The sequence below is a fragment of the Castor canadensis genome, chromosome 14, assembly GCF_047511655.1.
Source record: "Castor canadensis chromosome 14, mCasCan1.hap1v2, whole genome shotgun sequence".
Taxonomy (NCBI): domain Eukaryota; kingdom Metazoa; phylum Chordata; class Mammalia; order Rodentia; family Castoridae; genus Castor; species Castor canadensis.
Window position 1 is genome coordinate 21367802 of NC_133399.1, and position 21040 is coordinate 21388841.

Consider the following 21040-nt stretch of genomic DNA (forward strand, 5'->3'; position numbering starts at 1 on the left):
TTCTCCGTCGTGGACATGAGTAACTCCATCTCCTCTCAGTGATATTTAATGTTAATGTCAACATAGAAAGGTCTAGACAGATTAAAAAAGAACAAACACAACATCCACAACCTTCCACACAGGGAGACCCCTCTGCCTGCACGGGCAGCGGCCTCTGTACCGTGATACATCAGTCTTAGCTTAACAGGGAGCCAGCCAGACATGCCGGGCCTCCTGGGTGTGACGAACGCGAGGGGAGAGGAGAAGCAGTCTATCCCCAGGCCAGCCGTAGACCTTGGCCAGCTTTGGTCCCTGGGCCGGGACACTGCCCACTGTGCTCTCCTGGGGTCTGTCCAGCTGTGCCCCTCTCTTGCACCTGGTGCCCAAGCGGGAGGGTGCCAGAGCAGGGTGACTGAGGCGAGCTGCTGCCCTGGCCAGCCTGGCTTCACATCCCTGACTCTGAGGGTCTGAGGGCCTGCGGGGGGAAAAAAGTCACCGTGAGGTACCCAGGCACCCCATCCCGGCCAGCGCCCGCCCTGGCCCAAGTCGGCCCCTTACCCGGGTCTGACTGTGGCTGGCGCCCGTGGTGGAAGAGCTGGAAGAGCTGAACTCCGAGTACTTGTCCCCGGCCACCATGCAGGCCCACTTCCGGTACTCCTCCCTCACCTGTGGCCGGGGACCAGATCAGGGGAGGGGCCGCCCCCCCCACCGCCCCGCGGCCCCGCCCGTGGCCCCGGCGCCCCGCCCACCTTCTTGTTGAGCAGGCAGAGCAGCACGAAAAGGAAGAGGCCCTGCAGGCAGTTGAGGATGGTGAAGGTGTAGGACAGCACCTGGCTGTGCGGGTCGAACAGGAACAGGCCAAAGACCCAGGTGCTGCCCAGCACGAAGAGCTGGGCGATGGCCGTGATGGTCAGCACCCTGCGGAGGACGGCAGCTGCAGCCGGGGCTTCCGCGCGCCCACCCCAGCCCTCCCGCAGCCCGCGCGCCCCGCGCACCTGGCCCTCCGTAACTTCTTCATGTCGGGGTTGATTTCAGAGAACTTCTGCGTGAGCTTCCACACGGTGACCACGAAGATGACGGCGTTGCCCTGGGCGGGAGCAAGGGGCGGCGTCAGGGGGCGTCGGGCGGGGAGGCCCGGGGAGGGGCCGCGCGCCCAGGCTCCCTTACCAAGATGACGGCGGCCAGGGGTCCCAGGAAGCTCCAGAGGAAACCGTCCTGGCTCAACCAGCAGCTGGGAGAGGAGGGGCGCCCATCAGTGCCGAGCGGAGCAGGCAGCGGCGGCCGCGCACCCCTCCCCGCCCTCGCCTACTCACTAGGTGGGGCGGCCGTAGCCCTGGCCGTAGACGGCCGCCGACACGGCCACGATGAGCAGGGGCGCGCCGTAGCCGATGAGGCAGAGCCAGCGCGTGCGCAGACCCTGGCCCTGGAACACGCGCACCACCAGGAAGTACAGCTCCAGCCCCTCCAGGCTCATCCAGAAGAAGGCGGCCAGGAACCAGTAGTGCAGCAGCCCGGCCACCAGGCGGCAGCGCAGCCCCACCTGCGGAAGAGGCGGAGGGGCGGGGCTGCGTCGGGGTGGGCGGGGCCAGGCGCCTCCGCCGCTTCCTCATATACACCCTCACTGCGGGGGGCGGAGCCGGATCCCGGGCGGGGGCGGGGCTGCCCGCGTCCTCCCCAATGAGGGCCGGGGATGGGCGGGGCCCCGCGCTGCGGGGCGGAGGGGGCGGGGCCTCACCTGGCCGCCCCCGTCGTTCTCGATGCCCGCCAGGAAGATGGCGGAGCCCACGAAGAGGCAGATGCACAGGTGCAGGTGCACCGTGGTGCGCGAACTCTGGATGGGTCGCACCAGCAGGAAGGTGAGGATGCACAGAAGCAGGCAGATGAGCGACAGCGACAGCCCCACCTTGGTGATCAGGGCCAACCTCGGGTCCTAGGAGCAGGATGGGCCAACGCTGTGACCGTCCGCGCTTGCACACCGGGCCAGCCCTCCTGGGGTGGGGCGCGCTTCCCAGGCCTCTGCGCTTGCTGGCCCTGGACTTGGGGTACACGCTCCGCTCTGCCTGGCTAGAGTCCCCAAGGCCACATGTGCTCACGAGCAATGAGTTTTAAAGAATATTTCATCTCTGGTGCCAGCTGGACAGGCAGAGGGACACTGAGGGTGGCAGTGCCAGACTGTGCCCATTCCGTACAGGGCCATGGAGAGATCCCCCAGGAAGGGGCTGGGGGATGTGGCATGGGACATTTGAACAAGCAGTTGGGGCACACCGTGGAGGAGGAGCTGCCTTGTTACCTCACCACCTGTGGGCTTTTGAGAGTGGTCCTGGATGCTCACCTGGATGTGGTAGTGGGCCATGAGGATGGCAAAACTGCTCAAGTGGTGACATCTGCAGGTGGCAGTGCCATTCCTCTTGTCCAGTAGCTCACAGCCTGTGGTGGACCACCGCCCGCTTGTGTTGTCCCCTTTCCAGAAGGCACAGATGAGCTCCTCCCTTGGCCCCGGCTTCTCCAGCTATGAGCACACAGGAGTGATCAGAGAAGCTGGTCTGGAGCCCAGTCATGGGTCCACTGTCAGGCTGCTTTTCAAACTGGACAAGTATTTCCTCAGCACCTTCCATGAGCCCCAGGCAGGGGCAGAGCAGGTGCAAAGGTCCTGAGGTGTGTTTGAAAGAGGAGCAGAATGGGTGAAGGTGGGGAGATGAAGGCCAGGAGGGGTCACCTTGACTTTGGCTATGGAGTGAAAGGCAGGGCCCATTTCTCCCTTCCCACCCGGGGACTCACAAGATAGGAAAAATTGAAGGTGATTGGAGAGGTGAGTTTCTTCGTGTTTGTGTTGGTCAGAAAGACAGAATTCACGTTCGAGAGGAACCTGAGCTCTGTGTCGAGGAGGGGACTTTCATAGGTTTCTTCCACCATGGCTTGTCTCCCGTCCAGGTCCAAGGAGGCATTGGCTAGCAATTTCTTCATCTGTGGGCTGGACAGGATCCCTGCCACAGTGCGGCCTGGGGACAGACATGCTGGCTTGCCTCTTCCTGCCCTCTCCTCCCTTTTTGTTTTGTTTTGTTTTGGTGGGACTGCGGTTTGAACTCAGGGCTTTGTGCTTGCAAAGCAGTTGCTCTACTGATTGAGCCACATCTCCAGTCCCTTTCGCTTTGGTTATTTTGGAGACGGAGGTCTTGAGAAATATTTGCCTGGGCTGGCCTCGAACCAATATCCTACCCATCTCAGCCTCCCAAGTAGCTAGGACCGGCACTAGCCTCAAACCTTAATCCTCCTGACCTCAGCCTCCCAAGCAGCTGGGATTACAGGGGTGAGCCACCAGCGTCCATCTTCTCCCTTTTTCTGTGTCCCTGCGTTCCATATAAGACATCTCAGTTGAGGTCACCCAGCCCGCCATGATGGCTGGAGCTCTCCAGATAGCTCACTTTCTTCTTGTTCCATATTCTGTTCCTCACCCTGGCCTCACCCCACTTCCTCCTCCTCTCTGACACGGGGCTCCCTCTGCGGACCCCTACCATTTTCTGAATGTTCCTTTACACTTGTGATTGTCCAGTTCAGCTCCATCCGTGCCTGGCTGTGGCACACTGTGACAGCGTCTTTTTCCCCCTGGTCCTTGATCATCAGAGCCAATTCTGAGGGGACAGGAATAGTGACTGGGGACACTGTGTACAAAACACGACCTGGGACTGGCAGGGCAGGACAAAACCTTACCTGTGTTCAAAGGAGAACGGTAGGTGAAGGGACCGTCAGGCAGTGACTCAGCCAAGGTCCTCAGGACGTTTTCAAAGTCCAGAAGCAACTGGGTGCCCACGAGGTGACGGGCAGACAGGTCCATGCTCTCTAAGTCCCCAGGGGCTTCCAGCAGCTCGTCCAGGGCCTCAATGAGTTTCTGGGGGTGGCGGATGACAGAGCAACTGAGCCATGGGACCACAGGACTACGAGAAGGACTCAGACCCTGGTCCTCACCAGCCCTGAAATCTTAATGTTAATTATTTCTTTGGTGGTACTGGGGTTTGAACTCAGGTCACACTTCTAGACAGGTGCTCTACCGCTTAAGCCACTCCACCAGCCCTTTTCTCTATTGAGTGTTTTCAAGACTGTTTGCCCGGGGCTAGCTTTCGATCTCAGTCCTGATCTCTGCCTGGCTCGTTTTTGTTTTTTGAGCCAGGGTCTTACTTTTGGGCCCAGGCTGACCTGGCACTGGTCTGGTAGCCTGGCCTCAGCCTGGGGAGAGCTGGGATTACATGTGCGCCCCCTCACCCAGCCACGTGATATTTCTGCTGGGCCCCTGCCACTTCTTTGAGCTTTACTTTTACCACTGGGGCTCCTTTACAACCTCAGACTCCATTTTCACCTAGAGACAGAAGTCACCGGCCTGAGGACACACAGCAAAAGTGGCAGTGACGGGTCTGAACACTTGCAGCCCAAGTTTTTTGTTTTTTTTTTTTTTTAAAAGACAGGGTCTTGCTGTCTGGCCCAGGCTGGCCTCTAAGTCCTGCCTCAGACTCTGAGTTGCTGGAACTACAGGTGTGCCCCACCATGCCCCGCCCAGGTTCTTCACTGCTTCATTCTACTGCCATCATAACCCGTGTGCTGGTGGCTCACACCTGCAATCCCAGCTACGCAGGACGCAGACATCAGGAGGATCCTGGTTCAAAGCCAGCCTGGGCAAAGAGTTCTCAAGAATATCTCGAAAAGACCCAATACAAAACTGGGCCAATGCAGTGTTATCTTCCTAGCTAGCATAAGGCCCTGAGTTCCAACCCCAGTACCGCAAAAATAATAACCCGTATGTGTGTACACACAGGTTGGGTTTGTGGATGTGTGTACCCCAGCGTGTGCAGTAGTGGGCTGTCCATGAGCGTCTGGCATTCACAGAATGTCTTGCTTGGTTAAGGACAGTCACCATCCGCACTGGATCCCCCCCCCACCCCGCCTCCAGCCAACCCCACACCGCCCTGGCCTCCCCTGGGTCCTGCCCTCACCTGGATGGTGTTCTGGGCCTTCAGTGGCTTGAAGTCTCTGCTCAGATTCTGAACTTTGTCCAAGAAGTGGGAGAGACTCTGCAGGAGGACACCAGGGGTCAGAGAGCCTGGGGGAGTAGGGTGGGGAAATGCAGGGAAGGGGTGGAGGAGGCGCTGCCTGGAGGACTTTCTGCCTCCTGGATCCTCCTCTGGGACCAGGCTGGACCACTCACCTGGCTGTGGACTCCCGCGGGCCGGGTCCAGGTGGGGAGTGGGATCTCTGTAGGGGACAGGACAGGGGCTCATTAGGGTGTGGGGCGGTGTTTGCAGGGGTGGAGGGTTCTGGTACGTTCAGTCTGGTACCTCTGCACACTGTGCTCTTGGGGCCATTGGGGGACCCAGGAGCCGGCTCCCAGCCAGGGCGGCAGTGGCACTTGTAGGACCCCAAGGTGTTGCTGCAGACGGTGGAGTTGTGGCATTGATGCTGTCCAGAGCTGCACTCGTCCACATCTGGGGACAAGAGAAAGGGTCAGACCCTGCCCCAGACCCGTCGGAATCCTCTCCCCGCTCCCTGTCCCCAGCCCTTCTTTCTGTATCTGTGTCCCCGGGCTGGGTCCACCACTTGGTGCCCGCAGGCCGTGGGGAGATGGACGCGGCATTAAGGGAAGGGTGGAGAGGCCGGCGCGCGGGACAGATGTACAAGTTGTGAAAATTCGGAAATGCTGCTGGTACCCCAGCTCCCTCTCGGGGACCCCGGCTTTCACAGCCAGCCTCAGATGAACGGACGCCCAGCCCAGCAGGTGCACCCGGTGTCCCTGCGGGCCGCTAAGTGTGCTGGGATGTGGGACTGCGGCCTCTGGGAAGTGCCACTGGCTTCGGACCTTCGCACTCGGTGCTGTCTGGGCCGTCGGGGGAGCCAGGGATCGGCCTCCAGCCGCGTCGGCATTGGCACCGGTGGCCTCCAGCTTTGTTGATGCAGTGGGCAGAGCGGTGGCACGGGTTTTGTCCAGAGATGCATTCGTTCACATCTGAGGACAAAGCCAGGGGTCAGACCCACCCCTCCCCCTCGCTGCTCCTCCCCCCTAAACCGAGGGCTTTCCTTTCACGTGTCACCGCCCGGTGACCCCCATCTTCACGGTCAGAGCCCTTATCCTGGCCTCTGAGCAAGATGGGCACAGCGGGGTGCATGGTTCCCAATGTATGGCCAATGAAACCAGGAGGGAAACTGAGTCCCAACGGAGGTCCTCTCGCTTGCTCCTTCCCTGGACATGGCTGAGGTTCCCCTTTGCAGAGCTGGAAGTGACACTTTCTTTTCGTAGGGCAGGTGACAGGTGAGAAAGGGGTGAGGTCTGGGGGCTGCACAGGCACCCTGGGTCCAGAAGGTACTGCCACCTCCCTGCCCTGTGGTGAAACCTTCCTGGCAGCTGAGTCCATAGCAGGATCCGTGGCCGGAACCCTAGAGGACCTGCAGATGTCCCTCCTCGGGCTGCCTGGGCTCCAGTCCCCTCCATGCTTCCATGGCCTCCACCTGCGCAAAGCCTCAGGCGCCCCTGCTTGGGGCCTGAAGCCCGGTGGGTGCCGAGTCGCCATCCCTACAGATCCTGGGGTCAGGCTCGCACTGGCCACGTCTGCAGGGGGCCAGGGACACTTGTGGTGGTGGCCTCAGGCTGGGGCTCGGTGTGTGTCTCCCACACAGATGCAACTGGAGGACTCTGGTCTCCTCCCTGGAGAGAGGGTGCCATCTGTACTTCACACGGAGGTATCCTAGGGTGACTGCGGTGGCCCCAACTCTGGTGTCACATATCACCTCTTCAGCTGGGGCAGGGGGTCACAGCCACTTGGGGCTTCCTGGGACTGAGCCACAGAGACACTGTGTCCTCAAGTGGCCATCTTGGCTCCCATTGGTGGCCTCTGTCCTGATTGATTCCATGAGATCCGCCATCCACTAGCAGAGGTCTCCATGAAATTTTGGGGCTCAGCAGGAGCTGAGTTCTCTCATCCACAGAACCCCGAGATAGACTGGCATGAATCCCAAAGGCAGGGGCAGGAGGGTGAGGATGACACTAGACAGGCCAGCACCACCTGGACAGTGGGACTGACGTCCAGCCAGGCAGCTGGAGCGCTGAAGACACCTTTTTTCTGATCCCCATGAGGCATTTGTGGATGTGGATGGTGGTCAGGAGAATCTATGTGGCAGCAAGGCCAGCCACGGTCAAGATCTCGGTGCCAGAGTTGAGGACAGATGCCATCGCAGAAGGCCTGCCAGTCATTTCTGTCACCTCTTTTTAGCCTACCACTAGGGACAGACCTGGGGGCCCTGCTGAGCGGGCCCAGTTTCCATCTTCTGTCCCAATGGCCTGGCCCTAGGGGTCTGAGCTGTCATCCTTGGGAGAGGGTCTGCCAGGGGCCAGGGTCCCCAGTGACACCTTCCTTCTGTTGAGTGGCCCAGACTGGAGCTTCCTTCTTCCCCCAATTCTCTGTGGTTCTGGGTGTCGATGCCCCCTGCCACCCCAATCACACCGTCCTCCGGTGCCCCCAGGGGGACCAAGGTTGCTGGGCTTGGACAGAGGCTGAGTGTCCAAAAAGGGGGTCAGCACCAAAAGGCGTCTTCTCCAGGCAGGATTGGTGGCTGGGGACCATGTTCTACCCTCCTTCGTCCAGATGGGTCCTTGGGTCCATCGTGGCTGGTGGCTCAGAGGGGGTCCAGGTGCAGCTGAGCCTGTGTGGGCCCCAGAGGGGGCTGGCGTCACCCTGGTGGTCACTGGCGACCGGGAGAAGACACTGTGCTAGGAAGAGCTTTGGATTTATGCAAATGAGATGCAAATGGGCTGGGGATGTTCAGAACTTCCGGAAGTGGCCCTTGGTGGAGTCAGGGATGGGACAGAGATGGGTGACCCGGTATCAGGAAAGTAGAAAAGGAGTCAAGAGAGCGGGAGCCCAGGCTCCTGCCCCTCGTGGGCACGTCCTCAGGATACTCTCCGTCACCTGCCTTGGGGGTCCATTACGGGAGGGGGTGCGTGTGCCACCTCACCCCTGCCGAGCCATTTTTCTGCCGGGTCCCCTGGTGGAGCCTCTCCAGGCCTGGCTTGCTCCTGTCACAGCAGGGACTCCTCGACACCACAGCCACCCACAAGGGCTCACAGCACCCTGTGCCAGGGCTTGCCGAGAAGAATCCAGGTCACACGGACAGGTGTGCGGTGGCTCAGTGCTCAGGGATGTCAGTCCGATGGGCTGAAAGCGACTTTGTTCACCAAACTGTGGCTGTGTCCACGAGGAAGGTGTGGGGGGGAGGTCTTCCCAATTTGCACAAAGACTGTGACCTCTGACCCAGGCTGATGGATGACCTCCCACAGGGGCCCCTATGGACTGGCGGGGTAGGGACACACACATCTCAGCCCTGTTCCCACTTCTGCTGTCCTGGACATTCTGCCTGCACTTGGGGCTGGAGGGACAGGACTGGGACCTGGGCTATGGGCTCTTTTCCTTCTGCAATGCGGTGGTGGGGGTGCTGACACCCCTCAGGGTCGTCCTGGACCCTCTGCCCGGCCTTGGCCTTGTCAGCCCCTTGCTCACTACCTCCCTCCTAGTTGGTTGTTTTCTGCAGGGCTCTAGGGAAGCTGTCACCCCCCTCTCTGGCACAGCTGTGGCTCCCATCTACCCCAGCAATGCCTGAAGCCCAATCTGCCCTGCTAGCTTCCCAGAATGGGACAAAGCCCAGCTGGGCTCCTCCCAAGCCACACTGTCACACAGTGACAAGGGCTGGAGCACTGTGCAGTGCCAGCCTCTCTGATCACTGCCCCAAGGACGCCCGTCCAGGAGAGGTCATGTCAGGTCACAACACAGTAAATGCGAGGCCCTGGGTTCCATCCTCAGCACCGCAAAACAAAACACGACACCCAAAAAAGTTCAGAAGCCAGGAACTGTGACGTGGCTTTGTAGTGCTGGGGTGAGTCCTGGGCTCACTCTGACCACAAGCCACACCAGCACTTCATTACGCCCCTTTATAGGTGGGAAAACCGAGGCACAGGGAGGCAAAGGAACTTATCCAAGGTCACACGATGGACAAAAGGCAAGGCTACCTTTCTTTGCTCTACCACGGAGCTGCACCCTAGTTTTCTTTTTCATAAGGAGCCTTTCCCCTCCCTCCCTCCCTCCCTCCCTCCCTCTCCCCCTTTCTTTCTTCTCAGTACTGGGAGTTGAGTCCTAGTCTGCTAGGCAAGTGCTCTGACACTTGAGCTACACCTCCCATCCTCCCCAGGCTGGCCTCGAACTCCACATGCTTCTGCCTCTGCCTCCTAGGTGCTGGGATTACAGGTGTGCCCCACCACACCTGCCTGAACAGTGTTTTCCGGGGAATCATTCTAGCCAGCGCCATGCACACAGCTGCGAGGTTGGGGCCCTGGCGCCCCCTCCACTTTGGCAGCGTGACAGGGGACCTGTCTGCTGGTGACAAGGGAGGTGGGGGGAGAGGGGACTCTCACCTCGACACGTGTTCTCACTCTCGTTGCTGAAATTCTTTCCCCCGGACTCGAGCTCATATCCCGGGCTGCAGGTGCAGTAGTAGCTCCCCTCCGTGTTCTCACAGTCCGCAAACTTGCCACAAGACACTTTCAGGGGTGCAGCACACTCGTTGATGTCTACAAATCAATGGGACAAAGGGTCACCTCCCAAAGGAGTGCCTTCTCTCAGGGAAGTTCGCTCCTCCCCAACCTAACTCCCTGCTGTCATTAGATCCTAGGCACAGTCTCGGGCTGCACCCTGAGGCGGTGCTGCAGCTGGAGCAAGCCATTCCTGAAGACCTCACAGGCAGCTCTGCTCCTCTCAGTCCTCTGGTTGACACCTCAGATGTGGGCACCGTGGACAGTGGCAGGGTGGCAGATGGGCAGGAAGCTCAGTGTCCCCCTCCTAGTTCTGAGGGCACCTTGAGGCACAACTCCTGGGACCCAGTCCCCTCTCTCCAGGAAGCCAGGTTTATTCACTCTTGCCTCTCCCCCGTCCTCTTTTCCTTTCTGTTTCTGTCTTTGATGATGGTCTGAGGCTGAGGGCTGACACCCCAGCCGTGACTCCTGTCCCCCCACCATCCCCAGTGTGCCCACCACGGCCCCAGCCTCGGTACCGTCACAGGTCCCCGTGGGACTGGTGATGAGCTTATCAGGTGGACTGAATCCCAGCTTGCAGCGACAGGCGGTGCCACTGACACATACAGAGTTCGGAGGACACCACTTAGCACATGCTGTGGGGACAGAGACCATGCTCAGAGAGTGCGGGAGTGGGGCTGGCAGCACCCAGAGGGGCCCAGGGGAGGTAGAGGACGTCCCCTTCCTCAGGCTGTGCCTGGGTCCACATGTTCCCAGCAGACTCACCAGGGCCATGCTGGGCTCCAGCTCTGCACAGACTCAGGAAGACGCACAGGGCTGCAAGAGAGCAAGGAAGGGGTCAGTGGGGACCAGGGGGCGATGCTCTGAAGGCACTGTCCAGCTCCAAGGCAGATCTCAGCAGCCGGGTGTGGTGGTACCTGCCTGTAATCCCAGCACTTTGCAGGTGGAAGCAGGAGGACCTGAGTTCCAGGCCAGCCCCGGCTACACAGTGAGACCCTGTCTCAGAAGTAAAACTTTTTAAAAAGAAAAAAGACACAGCCCAGGTGGCACCTCTCTGGGACCCGATGCCCATGGCCAGAGAGTTTGTCACCTGTCAGTCTCCTGACGTGTGGGCTGCAGATGGAGCCAGGCAGCAAGGTTCCCTGGAAGGCTGACAGGCAGTGTCACGGCTCCCTGTTTCAGTCTCCCCTTATACAAGATGACAAGGGCACCCCATCCTACTGCAGTGTGGGACTCAACCCCCCACATTCAACAGATTAACACTGTCCTCATCCTTTTTTGTTTTCGTTTGGTTTTGGTTGGTTTTTTGAGACAGGGTCTCGCTATGTGGCCCAGGCTGGCCTTGAACTCAGGATCCTATGCCTCAGCCTCCTGAGTGCTGGGATCACGGAGTGTGACCCTTCCTGGCTCCTTTGCCATTCTTTAGGTAAAAAGAAAGGTCCTGGGGCAGGAGTCCTCCTCAGATACTCTGTCCCCACCCCCTTCTTAGGAACACGTGACACCTGGCACAGCCACCACCACCTTCAGCCCACCCTGGGAACCAGCGGTGACACTTCACCCTCCACTCCTCACACACAGGAAGCCACTGTGGTTGCCTGGTGGGCGCCTCATGTCCTCTGTTCCTGCAGCTCTCAGAGCCCCCCACACGCCCAAGGCAGGACCTGGGGACCTCAGGTCACCAGGGGCTTAACAGGTGGGGACCTGCTTGTCTTGGGCCGAGAGCAGACAAGGGGCCAAGCTGAAGAAAAAATGGAGAAGGATCAGAGAGAGGTAGGAGGAGACAGAGGCGGGAGGAGAGAGAGAGAGGGAGAAAAACAAAGATGGAGAGAGGACAGAGACACAAGAGGAGGAGGAGGAGGCCTCGAGAGCAGAGGGCTGAGAGGGGACATTGAGTTCCTGCCAACCTGGGTCACACTGGGGAAAACACAAGGACCCCATAATCTCAGGAGTCACGAATGGGGGCGTCGGGAGAGATGGGACAGATGGGGAGGCCGTGTGTGACTCACTTCCTGTGCCAAGGGGAAGGGATGGCTCATGACTCCCTTGCCCCAAATCGCCCCCGGATGGGGAATCCTAGGTTGGCCATTGTGAGCACGGCTTGGGGGGGCTGTGTGTGTTTGTGGGGTGCCAACTGGAGGGGCCCCTGACGCTCAGTGAGTGTCTAAACTTGTTACCCTTCATTATAGCAGCAGGGCAGAGACCCCCCCCAACATGACCCTTTGCAGCTGGGGTAAACTGAGGCCAGAGCACCTGCCCCAGCCCCTCCACTGCCCTGATCTCATGTCAGAATCCCCATTTTTCTTCCTCCTCTCAGGCCACAGGGCCTGGCTAGTTCCCCCCTCAGCCAGGACCCACTTCCTCCTAGCAGGACAGACCACAAATGATCTTCCCTCTAGGGACACCTGGGTGACTGTCCCCAGCTCCCAAAGCCACCAAGTAACTCCTTTAAGACTCTGAACCAGCAAGGAGGAGGGACTGGGTTGTGTTCATTGTCTTACATGAGAAACTGAGGCCTGGAGCCCAGGACAAGATCAGGAAGGGCCTCGGGGACCCCAGGAGGAGGGGGAGGCAGGGCAGGTGGATTTGAGCACGAGGTTCCCAGACCCTGGGGACAGCTCCTTGGCACCCCATCCCCTCTGCCTGGGTGGGGCTGGGCTCTCCCCCGCCGTCCTGAGTCTGAGGGCCAGCCTGTCTCCATCTGGGGACTTGGAAAATGACCAAACGGGAGCCGGGAGACAGAGCTGCTGGTCTGTCCTCCCTGCCCCATCTGGTTTTCATTGCTGGCTGGCAGAGCCAGGGCAGGAAGGTTCCTGCTGGGGACCCGAGCTGGGGGAGCGGCCGCCCTTGTGCCTCTTTCTAAGGACCCCCATCCTCTGTTTCTCTGTCCCCCCCCCAGCATCTTCTACAGCAATGAATGCCAGTACAACACTCACCGTGTGTGCTCAAATTTTACTTGTTTACTTCCGGCGAAAAGCAGTAAGAGTTCGTGCGCTAACTCCCTCTGCCCTCAGATCCACCCAGGAGAAAGATGTCACCGACTCCATTTTACGGATGAGAAAAGTAAGCCTGCATCTCTGTGACTTGGCCCTGCTGACAGCCAGGCACCCTGCTCCAGCTGTCCCCCACCAACTGTGCCCCAGGCACACTCCTGTCCCTCCATCCCAAGTTCAGGGCACGTTATTCTGCCACCTGCCACCCAAGGCTGGCACAAAGGCAAGTAAGTCCCTGTGGCTGGGCCAGCCCGCGTTTGCTCCCCAAATGTCATTTGTTCCCTGTCTTTGTTGCCCTGTTGCTCAGGCAACGAGCTGTCCTGATAACCGTTAGTCACCCTGGGCGGGGCAGGGCAAAGTCCCGGGAAGTCACAACAAAAGTCACGTTCAAACTCACAGCCTGCAAGATCTCTAGAACCTGTGCTGAGTTCCCCGGCAAGTTGTAGGGGGAACTAGAACCAGGGTCTCTGGGGCTGATCCCTGACACATGGGACAAATTTGGGGTGCCCTGCATTGGGGTTCCCTCCAGCCGTCCCCCCACCTCCAGCATCCCATATATTCTATGTTAAGAGGAGCTGCATGAACGGGGATCCCAGCTCTTATATTTTGCCCTCTTTGTCTCTCTCTGACTCAGTTTCCCTCTTAGGGCACAACCTCCAAATTGCCTCCAGGAAAAGCATGAAGACCCCGCCTCTGGCAGGGGAGCAGACTCTCAAGGCACCCCAAAGTTCCTGCTGGGGTGCACAGGTGTCCAGGCTTTTCCTGTCCCTCTCCCGGAATGTCTCCAGCACCCGCCAGACCATGTGGCTTCCCCACGGCCCAGAGCGGGGACCCAGGGGACACGCGGTGACCTACCCCTCCCAGCGGCACCCCAAAGTTCTCACCTAGGGCGACTGGGCGGCGGGACACCGCCATGGTCCCGGCGCTGGCAGGCAGAAGCCGGGAAGTAGGGCGTGGGACACAGGGTGGCGCGGTGTCCTCTGGGCAGGCAGCTGTGCGCTGTCGCAGGCCCGGCCTTTATGAAGGGGGCGGGGGACAGCGCTGGCCCAGGATCCTCCCCGGAACTGGCGGGGCAGTTGGAGGCCAACAGGAAAGTGCAGGGCAGTGGGACTCGGGACCAGGGCGCTGCGCACAGGCGCGCACAGTGCACACCGGCGCGCGCACAGCACACTCGCGCGCGCACAAGTGCACGGCGCGCGCACAGCACTCACACAACACACAAGTGCACGGCGCGCGCACAGAACTCACGCACAAGTGCACGGCACACACGCAGGTGCATACACCGAAAAGCACGTTCGTGGTAAGCACACGCGCGTGCACACACATGCATTCGCACCGCGCGCACGTGTGCACACGCGCATACAGGAGTGTATAGTACACTTCGTGCGTGCACACACGCATGCACGAGCACGCGCGCCTGCCTCACAACAGGAATGAAACCCGGTTTCCAGCTCCACCAGCCGGGCGGCTGGGACGTCCTCCCGCCCCTGTGGATAGGGCCGGACAGCCAGCGGGCATCCTGCTCAGAACCGGTTCTGCTCTGTCCTAGCCTCAGCGGGGTGGCACTGGGCAGGGTGACACTGGGCGCTGAGCTGCAGCAGGGGCCACCGTGGAGATGGCTCCAGATTGCCCCGATCTGACTCACAGAGCCCTGTTTCCAGAGGAGGAAACTGAGGCAGGAAAAAGAGGCCAGTGTCCACCCAGGAACCAGAAGCAGGGAGGGGGCTCTTCACAGGTACCAGGCAGGTGTCAGGAAGAGAAATGGCAAGGGCTGGGGTGGGACTCAGTGGCATGACTGAGACCCAGGGTCCCACTCCCAGCATCACAAGAAAGAACAAGAAAAGGAAAAAAGGGGAGAGAGAGAGAAGAGAGAAAGAAAGAGAGAGACAGGAGCGGAGGGGGAGAGGGGGGGGAGCCTTCCAGGCCCAGGGCAGCCCCACTGCTGGCCATCCCATTAATCACAGAGTCACATGACCGGGGGGGGGGGGGGGGCTTGTTTCCTTTTTGAATAAATCACATGACTGCCTCTCTCTCCAGCCATCCAGTGATTTTGAAAACCCTCTGATTTACGGTGGTAACCTGCACCACTTTCCTCGGCCCCATCTTCAGTGCTCAGCCTGTGGGGCTCTGATTCCCCCAAGCGTCTATGAAGCTGGCGCCCTAATGATTCCCTTGTATAGGGGAGGAAACTGAGGCACAGCTAGCTTGCGCAAGGGGCCCAGAAGGGAGATCCAACAGGCAGTGGGCCCAGGCCAGAGTCCCTGCCAGGGACAAAGTCTGGGCTGCACACCAAGGCGATTTTAGTACCTCTCTGACCCACAGGTTTAGCGGCCAACTCTCCAGCTAGCATTCAAAGACCTGGTTTGTGTCCTTTCAGTTCTTCCTTACTTTTGGGGTTGGGGTGGGGCTCAAGGGTTGAGTGCTTGCCTAGTGTGTGCAAGATCCTGGGGTCCATCCCCAGAACTGCAAAAAAAATTTTTTGATTTTTTTTTTTGAGACAAGTTCTCACTATATGGCCCAATTTGCCATCCTCCTGTCTGTTTCCTGAGTGCTAGGATTACAGGCATGATTCACCATGCTCAGCTTGACATTTAAGTTTTCCTGCTATTTAGGGAAAATAAGGAGGATTTTCTGATGACATCAGGGCTCTTTTTTTGTTTTCTTTTCCTTTCCCCCAGGGGTACTCGAGTTTGAACTCAGGGCTTTGCATTTGCAAAGCAGGCGCTCTACTGCTTGAGGCACACCTCCAGTCCATTTTGCTCTGGTTATTTTGGAGATGAGGTCTCACAAACTACTTGCCCTGACTGGCCACAAACCTGGATCCTCCTCATCTCAGCCTCCGAAGTAGTTGGGATTACAGACATGAGCCACCATGCCCCAGCCAGAATGACATTTTTTTTTCTAGAAAGTTGGAAATCCCAGAGCTCACTGTCCCCTCAGACAGTATGGGGTTCAATTTTCCTGTCTGTGGAATGGGGATTAAAATTAGCGGTTCACTGCTGTGCAGAGCAGGGTAAGGACAGAACAAAGAAATGGAGTTGTGTGCTCCACACTTAGGGAAGACATGGTAAGGGACATCCCCTTTTCGGCCACTGCCACCCCATAATCTGGCCGGTCAGCAAGTCTTCTGCTCTGACTTCTCTTCCGTCCCCACCCTGGCCTGATCTCATCGATTCCTGACTCGGTTTTTTGCATCCCCCCCCTCCCCCCCACCCCCCCTCCCCCCCACCCCCCCTCCCCCCCCACCCCCCCCACCCCCCCACCCCCCCACCCCCCCACCCCCCGCAACACACACACAGCCACTGCCCTGTGCACACCTGAGTCAACGCACAGCCCTCTTCAGTTCAAGAACCCTCCAGGGCTCCCACTTCACTCGAGCAAAACCTCAAGTCCTCCCTGTGGCCCTGGGGGCCATGGTCATTTTTTCTTTGTCTCTACACTGTCCTCCTCTCTTCTCTGGCCCTGTTACCTTCACAGCTCCAGTTTCCTTTTTTTTTTTTTTTTTTCTTTTTGGTGAGACTGGAATTTGAACTCAGGGCTTCGCACTGGGGTCTCGAGAACTGTTTGCCTGGGCTGGCCTCAAACCTTGATCCTCCCAGTCTCAGTCTCCCAAGTAGCTAAGATTAGGCGTGCGCCACCACACCTGGCCTCCTTTTGGAAAAGGGTCTGACCTCAGGACTTTTTTTCTTTATCTGAAATGTTCTAACCTCTAGGTCTCCGCAGGGTTCCCTCCCTTTCTCTCCTTCTGTTTTTTTTCCTAAATATCCGTAGATCTACCCACTTCCTCATCCACTCCCAACCCTCGGGGACTTTTTTGTGGTGTGTGTGCTCAGCCACACTCCAGACTTTTCCCCCATTCTTGCTTTGGGATAAGACTTATCCTCTGCCCACCATATAATTTATCCCTTGCTCTGCTCACTGCCGGCTGGGCCAGGGCGGTGGGACAGTCTCAACTTGAGCGTCACCAACCACAGGCTTCAGAATAGCAACTTGCAGGGTGGGGAATTCCCCACCCACCCGCAGCTGCTAGACACCTCCCCCAGGCTTCCTGACCCAGTCCCCAGCGAGCTCCTCCTCCTCCTCTCTGCCCTGAAGCCCCTGCCCCCAGTGACCTATTCACAGGCCTGGGACACCTGGTGAGCTCTGCTATCCCAGCCTGAAGCAGGGGACTTCAAGTAGGAACACAGTAGGAGGGTTGCTCAAGCGAGAAGTGATGAACTCGGAGTTTTCAACAAATAACACTGATATTCCCCTGAGCACAGCGGTGAACGTCTGCCCTCTTCAGCTCAAGAGCCCTTCATAGCTCCCACTTTACTAGGGCCAAAGATTACTAGCATAATCGTATTATGTGTTACTAATTATTCAGATTTTTATTACTCCAGCTGCAACAGTGTTCATCTAGCACTTTCTGTGTATCTGGCCTGCTTTTTTGTTTAAACTTTTTTTGGTGGTGCTGGGGCTTGAACTCACGGTGTACACCTTGAGCCACTCCACCAGCCTTTTTTTGTGATCTTTTTTTTTTTTTTTTTTTTGAGATATGGTGTCACAAACTATTTTCCCATGCTGGCTTCAAACTACGAGCCTCCTGATCTCCACCTCCTGAGTAGCTAGGATTACAGGCGTGAGCCACCAGCACCTGGCTTTGCTCGCTTTTGTTTTGGGTTTTTTTGGCAGTGCTGGGGATGGGACCCAGAGTCTCCAGCATGCTAAGCAAGCGCTCTACCTCTGAGCCACACCCCCAGCCCTGGGCCTTTCTTCTAAGCACTTCACAGTGACTGAACTCACGCCTCCCACGAGTTCTCAGGGGAAGGTGTAATTTCCATTTGACACACGGGGAAACTGAGGCATGGAAGCATTAAAATCACCTGTGTGGGGGCACAGAACACTCCTGCCCATCCTATAGCAGAAGGCCTGGACAAAGCCACCTCCCTCCTTTGCTGGGGTGCTGTGTGGCTTTGAGTGGGTGATGTGCCCACTCTGGGCCTCGGCTTCCCCATCTGTAATACAGAGCTTTTCCGGGCATGCAGAGGGACCATGAGAAAGCGGCAGGGGTCTCACTGGGAAGGATGCTCAGGAAACCACAGCAGGGGCTGTTAGGGTGACCTCAGAGCTGGGGGACCCTGTGTCTGCTTCCTTCTGCAGTGGGGCGACCAGTCCCCCTACTGCCTGGGTCATCAGTGCTCAGCCCCCACACAAGCCTGACTGTGGAAGGGGGTCAGATGGGGTCTCTGGGTGCAGGCGGACATAACAGGATGTCCCTGAGCCTGAGGACAATGACAGAGGAAGAGGCTGGGCAGCCACCACACAGATGAGCCGGGTAGTGGCTCCAGGAGGGCGGCTCAGCCATTGTGAGGGTAGACAGCTGTCCCAGGAGCCAGGAAGCCCAGACAGAGAGAGAGGGAAGAGGGTGGGAGAGTGGGAGCCCTGACCCCCACCCAGTCCTCCTGCGGGCTGGACACCTGGCTTCAAAGGCCCACCTGGCTGCAGACTCCACCCAGCCCTGCTGCCTCCCTCCGAACCCCAGGCTGCCACCCTCCCAACGCAGAGGCTGTATTTATAGCCGCCTGGGTGCTGAGCAAGCTCTAAATAGAGAAGCCTGGCTATTTGGAGCTTCAGCCTGGAGTGGAGTGGGGACAGAGCGCCCTGCGTGGCCGCCTGTCACCTGTCATTACCCTGACACCCCAGGGCCTCTGGAGCTGTGGGCGGTCCAGGGCAGCCTTGGGAGGCTAAGATTGGGAGGATGGAGCTTGGAGACCAGCCCCAGCAAACAGTTCCAGAGAGAGACTCCATCTCCAATGGATCCGGAGGAGCTGCTCAAGCATTAGCGCGCATGCTATGCAAGTGCAAAGCCCTGAGTTCAAATCCCAGTCCCACCAAAGAGCAATAGAGAGGTGAATGGGACCCAAGGACGTTATATGTGTTATGCCAATGTCACAGTGAAACCTCTGTGTACAAGGAACATAGGCCAATAGTTAAACAAAGGAAGAAAAGGACAAGCCAGCCCAGCCTGTCTCCAGTGGAAGAGGAGGAGGGGGAGGGGAGGGGGAGGGGAGGGGGAGGAGGGGGTGGGGGGAGGGGACCCGCATTGCCACTCCAGGGCCCACACCTGACACCCCCTCCTCCCACCCCTGCCTCGGTGGTGACAGAAGTGGGCCAGGCCGTGACTTCACTGTTCTCAGCTTCTAGGAAACTTCAAGCACTTCAGGAAGCTGCAGGGGCGCCCCGAACCCCAAACAAACCCCAGCACCTAGCAACGACTTCCCCTTTCCCCAGCGCCCCCAGCGCGGTGGCCCCAGCGGCCACGTGGTTGGGGCGGTGACGCTATAAATAGACCATATATAAGCAGCTGTGGCCCCGCGGCCACCCGGGTCCCCATGGCCCGCTGCTCCCAACCGTGTCCCCAGCGCCAGCGACCACGGATCGGGACTTGCGGTGTTGATGGGGAAGCGAGGGGCGAACTGCTTCCAAGGCAAAAGTGGACGGTTCTTTATTTTCATTTTGTTTTTTATTTTTTGCAGTGCTGGGAATGCGGGCCTCGCGCATGCTCAGCACATGCGATAACAAGCCACGCCCCCGGACAAGCCACGCCCCCGGACAAGCCACGCCCCCAGTCCTCGTCAATGATTCCTCAAGGCAACACATTAACCGGATGGTCATTGGGATTTCCAAGTAACGAGAGCAACTGCGGAAAGCGACTGGAGTACTATACGGCTGTAAAAAGGAGCACCGGGGCATGCAATGGGATGGCTGGGTGTCTCTAACGCATTTCTTTTCTTTTTCCTTTGGTGGTCCTGAGACTGGAACTGAGAGAGCCTCCCGCTTGAGCCGCTCTGCCAGCCCTATGCATTCCTTTCTTGATTTAAAAGTTGAGGGGTTCCAAATGCCACAATGTACCCACACCAGCACAACATTAAAAAAATTACTAAATCATAAGAAATCTAAAAGCTGACAGGTTGAGGATTTTAAAAGTGGCAAAGTATTTGCCTAGCCTGCAGAGTCCTTGAGTTACATCCCCAGCACCACAAAAGAAGCAAAGAAAGAGTGGGAGGGGGGGGAGAGAGAGAGAGAGAGAGAGAAAGATGACTGAAAAATTTTAATTTACAATGTAAATCTGGATCAAAAAAAGTGAAAAGTTTCCAAAGCCCCATAGCTAAGTCAAAAGGCTCAGCCCCAAAGAAAATACTAAATTTGGTTTCAGCACATAAACAAAAGTAAGAAAAAATAAAGCAGGCGGCAAACATTTTTAAAAGGGTACAAGTGAAAACTATCAATAAAAAGAAAAAAATTAAAATTAAATACAAGCTGGGTGTGGTGGTGCACACCTGTAATCTCAGCACATGGGAGACTGAAGCCAGAAGACCATGAGCTCCCAGCCAGCACACCAGACACTGTCTCTAAACAAAACCAAACCAATTTCTATTTTGTGGTGCTGAGTGTGGAATCTGGGGCCTCCCACATACTGACCAACACCTGACCACGGAGCCACACCAGGAACAAAGTGAAATTCTTTTTCTTTTCTTTCTTTTTTTATTTTTTTTTTGTGTTTCTGGGGTTTGAACTCAGGGCCTTCACCTTGAGCCACTCCGCCAGCCCTATTTTTGTGAAGGGTTTTTCAAGATAGGGTCTCACGAACTATCTGCCTGGGCTGGCTTTGAACCATGATCCTCCTGATCTCTGCCTCTTGAGTAGCTGGGATTACAGGTTTGAGCCACTGGAGCTGCACTCAAAGTGAAATTCTTGACTCCTGTAGATTATAAGCAGATTCATGTGTTTGCTCCTCTAATTGCTCCTAAAATGACGGCCATTTACTGTGGTATCATAAGGGACAGGGAATGTGGTGTTTTGAGGTGAAATACGGATGTGGTTTTATAAAATGAGAGAGGAAACCAAAAGAAAGAAATTTCTGAGAAGAATTTGTATCAAGGAACAGAAAATGAAAAACTAGACTGTGACACTTTGAGGCCATCTGAGTTGGGAAAATTTGCCTCGGGTGGAACCCGGCCCGTTGGCAGAATCAGATCTGTCTATCAGAGTGAATCCGCCCCCCCTTGTCATCTTAAAAAATAAATAAAGTCGGGCACAGTGGCTCACGCCTGCAATCCTAGTTACTTAGGAGGCTATGAGTGGGAGGATCATGGTTTGAGGCCAGTCCTGGCAAACAGCTCCCCAGATCCTATCTCCAAAATAAGCAGAGCACAATGGATTGGAGGTGTGGCTCAAGTGGTAGAGCTCCTGCTTTGCAAACTTGAAGCCCTGAGTTCAAACCCCAGTCCCACCAAAAAAATAGGTTAAAAATCTTTTACAAGAAGTTAGAGGAAGCAACAAGATGCGGGGGAAATGACTGTTGCTTGGGGAGTGGAACAGCTGGGGAGCTGAGGTGGAGCTGAGGTGGGGCTGAGGGAACTGGCTGCACCCAACAGGAAGCTCTGCAGCCTGAGCTGGGAAGCCTGTGTGACACTCAGTGACATTTTTGTCACTTTCTTACAGCTGTTCCTCATTCTACAGGGGCTTC

The 21040-nt window shown here is 57.4% G+C and overlaps 1 protein-coding gene and 1 long non-coding RNA gene across 3 annotated transcripts; one reads left to right on the forward strand and one right to left on the reverse strand.

The window, feature by feature from the left end:
- Positions 1-30: 30 nt before the first annotated feature.
- Positions 31-13553, reverse strand: Adgre5 (adhesion G protein-coupled receptor E5). 2 transcript variants are annotated; one of them, XM_074053939.1, is made up of 19 exons: positions 13413-13553; positions 10304-10354; positions 10057-10173; positions 9422-9577; positions 5822-5968; positions 5304-5450; positions 5174-5220; positions 4962-5039; positions 3688-3865; positions 3492-3608; positions 2758-2978; positions 2312-2488; positions 1715-1909; positions 1293-1519; positions 1147-1210; positions 975-1066; positions 729-897; positions 538-645; positions 31-454 (listed from the first exon to the last, which is right to left on the reverse strand). In XM_074053939.1, exons 1-19 carry the CDS (start codon positions 13441-13443, stop codon positions 425-427), a joined length of 2352 nt encoding a protein of 783 aa, XP_073910040.1. In that variant the 5' UTR covers positions 13444-13553; the 3' UTR covers positions 31-424. The 2 variants fall into 2 exon arrangements, with proteins under 2 accessions (XP_073910040.1, XP_073910041.1); XM_074053940.1 differs by lacking the exon at positions 5822-5968.
- LOC141416706 (uncharacterized) lies at positions 1724-13419 on the forward strand. The gene is made up of 3 exons (XR_012441309.1): positions 1724-1835; positions 12435-12598; positions 13163-13419. It is a non-coding gene; the product is annotated as an uncharacterized lncRNA (long non-coding RNA).
- Positions 13554-21040: the final 7487 nt, after the last annotated feature.

Bases quoted from the DNA above. Each gene is read 5' to 3' on its own strand.
- Adgre5 (XM_074053939.1), bottom strand. From the start codon at position 13,443: ATGGCGGTGTCCCGCCGCCCAGTCGCCCTAG. The intron at 9,578-10,056 runs GTACCGAGGCTG...ATTGATTTGTAG, and splicing joins TCCCACGGGGACCTGTGACG to ACATCAACGAGTGTGCTGCA. The intron at 1,910-2,311 runs GTGAGCATCCAG...TCCTGCTCCTAG, and splicing joins TGGCCCACTACCACATCCAG to GACCCGAGGTTGGCCCTGAT.